The sequence below is a fragment of the Mustelus asterias genome, chromosome 19 (genome assembly GCF_964213995.1).
Source record: "Mustelus asterias chromosome 19, sMusAst1.hap1.1, whole genome shotgun sequence".
Lineage (NCBI taxonomy): Eukaryota > Metazoa > Chordata > Chondrichthyes > Carcharhiniformes > Triakidae > Mustelus > Mustelus asterias.
This window is the reverse complement of record NC_135819.1, coordinates 7,526,436-7,537,686: the sequence shown is the minus strand read 5'-3', so window position 1 is coordinate 7,537,686 and position 11,251 is coordinate 7,526,436. Positions and strand designations below refer to the sequence as shown.

Genomic DNA, 11,251 nt, shown 5'->3' with positions numbered 1-11,251 from the left:
CTGTAACTTTTCCACAGAAAGGTTGGGGAAATATGGAACACCACCCCAACAGGCTGAGGATGCTGGGGCTCAACTCAAAAAATATCAAGACAGAAATAGGTAACTGATTGGAACAAAAGCAAGTACATGGAGTTAAGGTAGAGATCAATCATGATCCAAATGAATGGAGACAGGCCCAAGACATTGAATGGCCAATGGTGTCACTGTACCTCTGTGCTATCATTGATTCTAAGATGTTTGAGTTCAGATGATCCTCCAGTATGTGAAAATAAGATAATTTATAAAAACAAATGATTCATTAAACTCCCCAAAATCGAGAGTATATTACATATAAAGTACATCAATCGTCTCCTCGACTTTCTGGCTTCTGGCAAGTGGTATTTGTTAGAACCCCAGCTGATGTTACCACTGGACAAGTTGATCCCAGGGTGCACTCTTGCTTCATAGAATAGAATAGAATCTTAGAATCCCGACAGTGCAGAAGGAGGCCATTTGGCCCACCAACCACAATCCCACCCAGGCCCTATCCCCATAACCCCACATAATTATCCTGCTAATCCCCTGACACTGAGGGTTAATTTAGCATGGCCAATCCACCTAACCCACACATCTTTGGACTGTGGGAGGAAACCAGAGCACCCGGAGGAAACCTACACAGACACGGGGAGAACATGCAAACTCCACACAGACAGTGACGCAAGGCCAGAATTGAACCCAGGTCCCTGGCGCTGTGAGGCGGCAGTGCAAACCACTGTGCCACCGAGCTGCCTGGCTTGATCGATATTAAATTTTATTTTTGTTTACAAACATAGAGGGCAGCTACTGACCAGAGTTATAGAGACTGCTGATGTAGTTTTGGGAAAAGAGTAAAACACTTACTGAACAAGGAAAGCACTATATTACACTATTCCTTCATGCACAACTATAACTTTATCATATACACACAAAATTGTAAGGATAACAAAAGGTACCAATTTAGCTTATACTCTAATGTTCATGGTGAGTACACAGAACATGTAAACCATCTGGCAAACTGTGACAGATGGCACCAAAGTAGATGCTATGGCTTTCTCACCAACTTCCCCGGATACTTGTCATACCAGGAGCCAATTGGTTGCACTGAGACTCTGTCTTTCACATGAGGGGTTTCCAATCGTTGCTCTTAAAGAACTCTCTTTGGACTTCTTTCCCAAATAACACTTTCTCTTGGATGTCTTTGTCGAGGATTCACCTCCAAGGTTGCAACAGCTCCTTCTGATGTTCCTGTCCTCTGGACCACCACATGTGTTCCAGCTTTGCCTTCCATGCAATCTCTTAGATATTATGTCAACAGAACACTAGTGCTTCACAGGTCCACAGTAAGGAGGTATAGACCTTCAGCTCTCTCTCTCGTCTCCGGCTTCTTGCAAGCCTATATTGCTTCCTATTTGCTTTCTGCAACTTTGTCTTTTATCTTGGAGACCTTTTCCTCTAAAACTCACTCTTCACTTCACTGAACAAGATCTGTGCACAATGCCTGTACTTGTTCCTTGACTTAGCTGTTGTCTTGGGATTTTATCCTCTCTATCCCTGGTTTCTGGAACTTTCTTCTTTAGTTTGGGACATGTTCTCTGTCCCTTTGCATGCCCTGCCTGTGCCAGAAGTTTCTATGAGCTGGTGTTTTCTTCTGGGTCTTTCTCCAACTGAATTAAAACTGCTTTTTTCTGTCTCTGTTGACCCCTTTAGACTAAGAAAAATAGTTTTCCTTAGTCTAAAAGTTATTAAAACCTCATTAAAATTTACATCTCCTTTAAAGTCCTTTACAGTGAATTTAAAACTCAAGTTGCCTCAACACACAACTGCAGAAATATAAACTAAGCTTAAACTTGAAGGGAACACATAATCTTAAAGCTCCAGCTTACGTGCAACACACACAAATACAAACATCATTGCCACAAATTTGCATAGCCATTCACCATGAGTGCAAAAGCGAAACCCAGAAAACGAGAATTTTGCCAGCAAGCTCTTGTTTCCGGATTCTCCCTGTGCCTCCCCTGCTGGGATGTGAGGAGGAAGGCTGGAAGCCTCATTTCAATATGTTTAAACACAATTAGCATGCGTTCCACCCACATTAGGAACTTCCTCTTTGCTGATGTGATGTCACATTGGTGAGGTTTACAACTGTGATGCGCGATAAATCACACGGGAGGCTGGATGTACCCGGGAAATAAAGGCTTTTATTGCCAACAATAACGGAGCTACTATATACAATATACAATCCCAGACGAAAGGGTCACCAGGCAGAGCAGTGACCTTTATACCTCTCCCGGAAGGCGGAGCCAACTGGAGTGTACCATAGGACTATATTAACAGGTAGAACAGCCCAACCCTAACCCCAACAGTAACATATCTACAGACTCATAGTACTGGCCAGACCATGGCTCAGCACTCCAACAATGGTTCACCACAAACTGCTTTTATAAAAATGGGAACCGAGGTGAAGGGAACTCGCCCGGGGGTGCATCAGTAGGTTTAACCCCCCCGGGGGGAAAGGGACATGAATGGGGCAGTATCCTAGCACTGCCCCTTGGCACTGGCAATGCCAAAGAGCTCCAGTGGGGAGGTTGGGTTCACCTTATCGGTTGGGAGGGTTCCCCTTGTGCATGTGGAAAGAGGCTTTCCCGTGTCCATGGAGGAGATGGGGTGAGGGGGGGCGGGCTGGGGGTGAAGTTCCCCCATTTCCAATGGGGAGAGTCTCCCCTGTGCGATTTGAAGTGGGCGGGGGGCGGTTTCTATATTGCCTTTTTGAGATTGGGGGGCCCTTAATTCGGGATTCCCGGCTGCTGGCTCTTTCCAGTCCCGCCCAGCCAGTGTTACGGCATGGGTCACCTCCAGAATTGTTTCTGCACAGACTGCTGGATTATCCGGCGGGAAGACTCGGCTGTGCATCCAGAAAGTTGCACGCTGTGTGTTTTTTTTACACTCTGTGCAGAGCGTGGAAAATTCCAAACAATAACCAAAAAGTACAGCCCAGATTTTCCAGCCTCACCCGCTGCTAGGATTGTCCGGTCCCTCAGCTACAAATGGCTGAGTGCCAAATTCTCCATTCTCACTGGCAGTGATGACGTGGCATACGACATTGGAGAACCCCAGCCTAACTCTATTTCCAAACACATTCTACCCTACAAACAGTCATTGCACTCAATAAGGAAAATGTCGTTTCAGTTTCTTGATTAAACAATCACCAAATGTCTTTTTGGCTAAATTTGTTTGCATTTGTTGTTGTCCCATGGTATTATTGGCTCATATTATTCAGAGGGATAGTATTCTGATTTCCATTGCACACCAGTGAATTTCTGGTAACATCATAGATCCCTTTTCTTTTGGCAGTGTACAAACACCAGGACAGCATGGCGATTAAAATGATGACGATTGAGATGATTATGATGATTGTTGCATAAATTGGCCAGCTAGCCTTTATTTCATCTGTAAAAACATGAATAAAAATACAAATCAGTTGATTTCAAAGCAAAATATTCTGAAACTCCTGATAATTTCCAAGATCCATAGCTCATTTACAATATGAAAATATTTACCAGGTAAACTGCAGTAGTTCAGAAATGCAGTTCAGCACTACCTTCTCAAAGGTCATTCTCAAGGGATGGGCATTAAGTGCTGGCTGGGCCAAAGACACAAGCATCCCGTGAAAGAATAAATAAATATATTTCATGGAATCCCCAAGTCTGCATATTCTCAACTATTGGCTGTATTTCAAGTTGTATTCTTTAACTTATTTAACTCCAGCCCACAACGTGGACCATTCTGAGTTGCTCATACACTCCTTGTCCCTCTGATGCATCTAGTTCATTTATTTATTTGATCCATTCTCCTCCACAACCTCTGATGATGAGTGAACAGGATTTGGTGTGGGTGAGTTTCAGATGACCTCAAGTTTATGTCGGGTAGAAGTCAAAATGGCAGCCATAAGGAATAGCGGGGGTTTCAGCAGCAGACTAATTCAGGCAGTCCATCAACCTTACACAGATGAAAATAGTGATCTTAGTAATGGTGTGGATATGTGGTTGAAAGCACATGAAATAAGATACCAGGGCCCGGACTTTTGCTGCTCAGGCAGGTAGCTCAGGTCAGGAAATTTCCCAAGTTGCTGGACTGATTTTGGTAGAAAAGCCCTGAATGGCGCAATTTTCTGTCAGGCCGGGGGGGCTGTGGTATAAAATTGGGCCCACTGCTCCTGGAAGCAGATCAGAAGTGACCGCAGAGGTGGCTGAAGGCTGGTTAAAAGGCCTACATTGGTTCTCTGGAATATTGCCCCTGTTGTATTAAAGGCTATTCAGACATTCATCCCTACTTTTCAAACCCCTCACTCCCCATGGCCCCTTAGACTCCCATACCAACTCAATGACAATTCATGCCTGCCATCCACCCCAGTTTGATCCCTCATACCCTTCATGCCAAATTATGACTCTTCTAGGATCATTAATCCAATATACATTCTGTACAGAATCCATGGACCCTACTGTAACTGGCATATGTAAAACTGCCCTGTTAAAAGAATACAACCATTCACAAATCTTCTTTGGAAAAATACTGCAGTTCCTACAATGCTATAAAACTGTCGGTATTTAAAGTATAAATAACAGAAGGTTCATAAGCTTTTGCAAGTAAATATTGAGACATCGACAAAAGAGATCACAGAAAGAATAACTTAATATAATCACTTAAAGATGTCAATCAAGCAAAGTTGACTATTTTCTCTACATGTCAAAACAGAATCCTCCTGAAAAATTCCATTCATGCAACTGGCATCTCACCCAGCAATCCTAATGAGGAAGGGTTTAAGAATTTTCAGTAGAAGTGGATGGCCTCATTAGCAACATTTAACAGGCATCTTGACAGATACATGAATGGGCAGCGAATAGAGGGATACGGACTGCGTAGAGGGAAAAGGCCTTTAGTTTAGAAAGGTGTGACATGTCGGCACAGGCTTGGTGGGCCAAAGGGCCTGTTCCTGTGCTGTACTGTTCGTTGATCTTTGTTATGCCTGCTTGGCTGAGAGCCAGGGCTCGTGAATGAATTAGAGTATCTTGGGCCAATGGGCGTGGAAAGGGCATGAGCTAAGAGTATGAAAGGCCATTGGGTTTGGGTGGGGCCATGAATTGGCATTGAGTTAGTATGGAGGCTAAAAGAGATCATGGAGTTTTATGAGGACCATGATGTCTCATGGGGAGCATGGGTGCTCATGGATAAGTTGGCCCAACTCCATTAAATTTGTTGACAGTGTGGGCTAGGATTTACTTACCCCTGAAATAAAGCTGGCCGGGTCGGGAGGGGTGCACAATGCAGTCTTGCTCCCCTCTCCTTATTCTCTGCCGGCAAAAATAGGGGCATCAGGAATGACGTTTGGAATCCTTGGAATTTACTCCAATCTGCCATGTTTAAAAGGCTCCAGAATCATTGCAAAAATTGGGACCAAGGACTAGAAAAATTTTACTTTGCAGCAAAAGGAATAGCAATGGTTAGGAAATGACCTCTTTCCAATATTCCCAATCTCCTTTCACAGTTTCTTTAAAACCTACTTCTTTGATTAAGCTTTTGTCACCAATCCAAGGCTTGGTACCATGAGGTTAGTAACAAAAAAAAAAACTGCTTCTGTAAAACACCTTGAGTGCTTAGGAATGCAAGTAGAGGAATGCATTTTCCAAAATTTCACTGATACTTCCTCTCCGTTTGCTTATCTCTCCAGTTTGATTTTATGAGAGATCTGGATCATTTTTCAGTTTTCATCGAAAAGCATTCACTAACACTAACAATGTACCACAGCTCACTGAGTTACCAACACCCTGCCCCATGTACCACAGCTCACTGAGTTACCAACACCCTGCCCCATGTACCACAGCTCACTGAGTTACCAACACCCTGCCCCATGTACCACAGCTCACTGAGTTACCAACACCCTGCCCCATGTACCACAGCTCACTGAGTTACCAACACCCTGCCCCATGTACCACAGCTCACTGAGTTACCAACACCCTGCCCCATGTACCACAGCTCACTGAGTTACCAACACCCTGCCCCGTGTACCACAGCTCACTGAGTTACCAACACCCTGCCCCGTGTACCACAGCTCACTGAGTTACCAACACCCTGCCCCATGTACCACAGCTCACTGAGTTACCAACACCCTGCCCCATGTACCACAGCTCACTGAGTTACCAACACCCTGCCCCGTGTACCACAGCTCACTGAGTTACCAACACCCTGCCCCATGTACCACAGCTCACTGAGTTACCAACACCCTGCCCCATGTACCACAGCTCACTGAGTTACCAACACCCTGCCCCGTGTACCACAGCTCACTGAGTTACCAACATCCTGCCCCATGTACCACAGCTCACTGAGCTGCCAACACCCTGCCCCGTGTACCACAGCTCACTGAGCTGCCAACACCCTGCCCCATGTACCACAGCTCACTGTGCTGCCAACACCCTGCCCCATGTACCACAGCTCACTGAGCTGTCAACACCCTGCCCCGTGTACCACAGCTCACTGTGCTGCCAACACCCTGCCCCGTGTACTGGCAGCGTGTGGGTTCACAGCTGTACCTCCTCTCTTGCGGTGTTACTGCCCGGGCAGTCTGGGCAAACACAGAGCCGGAGGAAGGTGCTTCTACACAAAAAGGAACAGGAAGTGTCACTCTGAACCACTTGTACTAATGTCCCAGAGGCCAGTCACAGAGCAACATTGTTAGAATCAGCGAGTTTGTCCATTTGCCTCTTCATCAGCAAGGATGGAGTGGAACAGGAGTCTTCAACACAATGGCCGGAATTTTACCGGCCCACCTGCCAGGGGAATCGGAGCAGGCGAGGGGTGGAGTGTGGGAAGGTCCGTTGACCTCGGGCAGGATTTGATGGTTTCAGGATGGGTAAGGCTGTAAAAACTCAGCCAATGAATAAAGAGAAGTTCCTAAACCAATGTGACACTCAGGATTGGGTTGGAGGAACTGAAATGCTTTTTCAATCCTCAAAAGCTGAAGAACTGATACAGATTCGATACATTAACTGTATTTCACTCTCCACAGACGCTGCCAGACCTGCTGAGATTTTCCATCAATTTCTGCTTTTCTCTCAAAAGATTAATTATTTATCCTTTGAATTCTGATCAATATTACAAACTGACCTGTGACCCTGATGTCCACTTCCTTCTCATCAATTCCATATGGATTGGTAGCTGTACATTTATAAATTCCTTGATGTTCTGATGTTGCGTGGAAAATACGGAGAATTCCAGGAGGAGCAATCTTAACGTTGCTGCCATTACTGGGATCTTCCCATTTTAATGTCGGTGTGGGATTTCCATTGGAATTGCAGATCAGTGTAACCTCATCACCTTTACTGACATTTACTGGAAATCCTGACACAGTTTTGTTATTTACTGAAATGGTTGTGTCTCCTGGTTTATCTGGAAAAGAAAAGTGAAATAATATGAAAAAGGTGTTTGGAGAATGTGGTGAACCATCGTTGGTTCCCACTAGATAGTACTGAGCCAGGGTCTGGCCAGTACTACAAGTATGTATATATGTTGCTGTTGGGGTTAGGGATGGGTTGTTCTACTTGTTGCTGTTGGGGTTAGGGTTGGGCTGTTACACCTTGTATTATAGTTATTATGGTGCATCCCAGTCGGGCTCCGCCTCCTGGGAGAGGTATAAAGGTCACTGCTCTGTCTGGGACCCCTCAGTCTGGGATCGTGCATATAATTAGTAGCTTCGTTGTAACAGCAAATAAAAGCCTTTATTTCCTGAGCATCTCAAGCCTCGTGTGTGATAACGCGCATCAATTTTATTTGCTGTTACAACGAAGCCAGTAATTATATACACGATCCCAGACTGAGGGGTCCCAGACAGAGCAGTGACCTTTATACCTCTCCCAGGAGGCGGAGCCCGACTGGGATGTACCACAATAACTATAATACAAGGTGTAACAGCCCAACCCGAACCCCAACAGCAACAAGTAGAACAACCCATCCCTAACCCCAACAGCAACATATATACATACTTGTAGTACTAGCCAGACCCTGGCTTAGTACTATCTAGTGGGAACCAACGATGGTTCACCACAGAGAAGCAGCAGTGATGGGACACAAGTTCAACCCCATTGCCAGTGAGTTCCCAATTCCAGCCGTGTCAGTGTGGGACATTGAATCCCCACAGTTCTGAAAGAGGCCATTTGGCCCATCGAGTCTGCACCGATTCTCCGAAAGAGCATCCCTGCCAGTCCCTTCCTCTGCGCTATCGTCTTAACCCCATGCATTTACCATGGCTAGTCCACCTAACCTACACTTCTTTGGACACAAAGGGGCAGTTTAGCATGCCCAATCCACCTAATCTGCACATCCTTTGACAGTTTGAGGAACCCGGAGGAAACCCACACAGACAGGGGGTGAACATGCAAACCCCACATGGAGAGTCACCCAAGGCCAGAATCGAGCCCAGGTCCTTGGCATTGTGAGGCAGCAGTGCTAACCACTGTGCCAGCTTGCTACCCTTCATCAGCAAGGATGGAGTGGAACAGGAAACTTAAACAAAATAAATAAATAACACAATTTCACAAACCAATGGACATTCAGGATTTAATGGGAGGAACTGAACTGATTTTTCAATCCTCCAAAGATTAATTATTTATCCTTTGAATTCTGATCAATATTACAAACTGACCTGTGACCCTGATGTCCACTTCCTTCTCATCAATTCCATATGGATTGGTAGCTGTACATTTATAAATTCCTTGATGTCCTGATGTTGCGTGGGGAATATGGAGAATTCCAGGAGGAGCAATCTCGACGTTGCTGCCATTACTGGGATCTTCCCATTTTAATGTAGGTGTGGGATTTCCATTGGAATTGCAGATCAGTGTAACCTCATCACCTTTACTGACATTTACTGGAAATCCTGACACAGTTTTGTCATTTACTGAAATGGTTGTGTTTCCTGGTTTATCTGGAAAAGAAATGTGAAATAGTATGAAAACGAAGGTGTTTGGAGAAGCAGCAGTGATGGGACACAAGTTCAAGCCCATTACCAGTGAGTTCCCAATTCCAGCCGTGTCAGTGTGGGACACATTCCACAGTCTGTCCAGAAACCAAGGCCGAGAAACTCAATGTTGCAAAACAGGTACCTCCGGTCCAGTATGGTGCTGGGAGTGCACAGCCCATCATATTAGATCAAGCTGCTCCTTAGTAATCCAGAACACACACTGGAATTATTTAAAACAATGAATAAAATATTCAGATTAGTATCTTATGCTCATTGTATCAACCTTTTGTGATATCAAAAAAGGCTGAAGGCATTGGATGCTGTGAAGGCTATGAGCCCTGGTAATATTCTACTACAGTCATGATGTGGAGATGCCGGCGTTGGACTGGGGTAAACACAGTAAGAAGTTTAACAACACCAGGTTAAAGTCCAACAGGTTTATTTGGTAGCAAAAGCCACACAAGCTTTCGGAGCTGCAAGCCCCTTCTTCAGGTGAGTGGGAATTCTGCTCACAAACAGAGCATATAAAGACACAGACTCAATTTACATGAATAATGGTTGGAATGCGAATACTTACAACTAATCAAGTCTTTAAGAAACAAAACAACATGAGTGGAGAGAGCATCAAGACAGGCTAAAAGGATGTGTATTGTCTCCAGACAAGACAGCCAGTGAAACTCTGTGGGGGTTACAAATAGTGGGACATGAACCCAATATCCCGGTTGAGGCCGTCCTCGTGTGTGCGGAACTTGGCTATCAGTTTCTGCTCAGCGACTCTGCGCCGTCGTGTGTCGCGAAGGCCGCCTTGGAGAACGCTTACCCGAATATCAGAGGCCGAATGCCCGTGACCGCTGAAGTGCTCCCCAAGTGCTCTTCACAGCACGGGACCTTCAACCGATGCTATACACTAGATACATCGATGACATTTTCTTCCTTTGGACTCATGGTGAACAATCACTGAAACAACTCTATGATGACATCAACAAGTTCCATCCCACCATCAGACTCACCATAGACTACTCTCCGGAATCGGTTGCATTCTTGGACACACGCATCTCCATTAAGGACGGTCACCTCAGCACCTCACTGTACCGCAAGCCCACGGATAACCTCACGATGCTCCACTTCTCCAGCTTCCACCCTAAACACGTTAAAGAAGCCATCCCCTACGGACAAGCCCTCCGAATACACAGGATCTGCTCGGATGAGGAGGATCGCAACAGACACCTCCAGACGCTGAAAGATGCCCTCATAAGAACAGGATATGGCGCTCGACTCATTGATCAACAGTTCCAACGCGCCACAGCGAAAAACCGCACCGACCTCCTCAGAAGACAAACACGGGACACAGTGGACAGAGTACCCTTCGTCGTCCAGTACTTCCCCGGAGCGGAGAAGCTACGGCATCTCCTCCGGAGCCTTCAACATGTCATTGATGAAGACGAACATCTCGCCAAGGCCATCCCCACACCCACACTTCTTGCCTTCAAACAACCGCACAACCTCAAACAGACCATTGTCCGCAGCAAACTACCCAGCCTTCAGGAGAATAGTGACCACGACACCACACAACCCTGCCACAGCAACCTCTGCAAGACGTGCCGGATCATCGACACAGATGCCATCATCTCACGTGAGAACACCATCCACCAGGTACACGGTACATACTCTTGCAACTCGGCCAACGTTGTCTACCTGATACGCTGCAAGAAAGGATGTCCCGAGGCATGGTACATTGGGGAAACTATGCAGACGCTGCGACAACGGATGAATGAACACCGCTCGACAATCACCAGGCAAGACTGTTCTCTTCCTGTTGGGGAGCACTTCAGCGGTCACGGGCATTCGGCCCCTGATATTCGGGTAAGCGTTCTCCAAGGCGGCCTTCGCGACACACAACGGCGCAGAGTCGCTGAGCAGAAACTGATAGCCAAGTTCCGCACACACGAGGACCGCCTCAACCGGGATATTGGGTTCATGTCCCACTATTTGTAACCCCCACAGAGTTTCACTGGCTGTCTTGTCTGGAGACAATACACATCTTTTTAGCCTGTCTTGATGCTCTCTCCACTCATGTTGTTTTGTTTCTTAAAGACTTGATTAGTTGTAAGTATTCGCATTCCAACCATTATTCATGTAAATTGAGTTTGTGTCTTTATATGCTCTGTTTGTGAACAGAATTCCCACTCGCCTGAAGAAGGGGCTTGGAGCTCCGAAAGCTTG

General features: G+C 45.9%; 1 protein-coding gene across 1 annotated transcript in view; it reads right to left on the bottom strand.

The window, feature by feature from the left end:
• Positions 1–2,197: 2,197 nt before the first annotated feature.
• The window catches only part of LOC144507726 (vascular cell adhesion protein 1-like), a 94,642-nt gene continuing 85,588 nt past the window's right edge, over positions 2,198–11,251 (bottom strand). The window contains exons 8-10 of the mRNA XM_078234975.1: positions 8,711–8,992; positions 7,177–7,458; positions 2,198–3,465 (exon numbers count right to left, since the gene is read on the bottom strand). Coding sequence (XP_078091101.1) covers positions 3,275–3,465; positions 7,177–7,458; positions 8,711–8,992 — 755 coding nt within the window. The 3' untranslated portion in view covers positions 2,198–3,274. The remainder of the gene's footprint in view (positions 3,466–7,176; positions 7,459–8,710; positions 8,993–11,251) is intronic.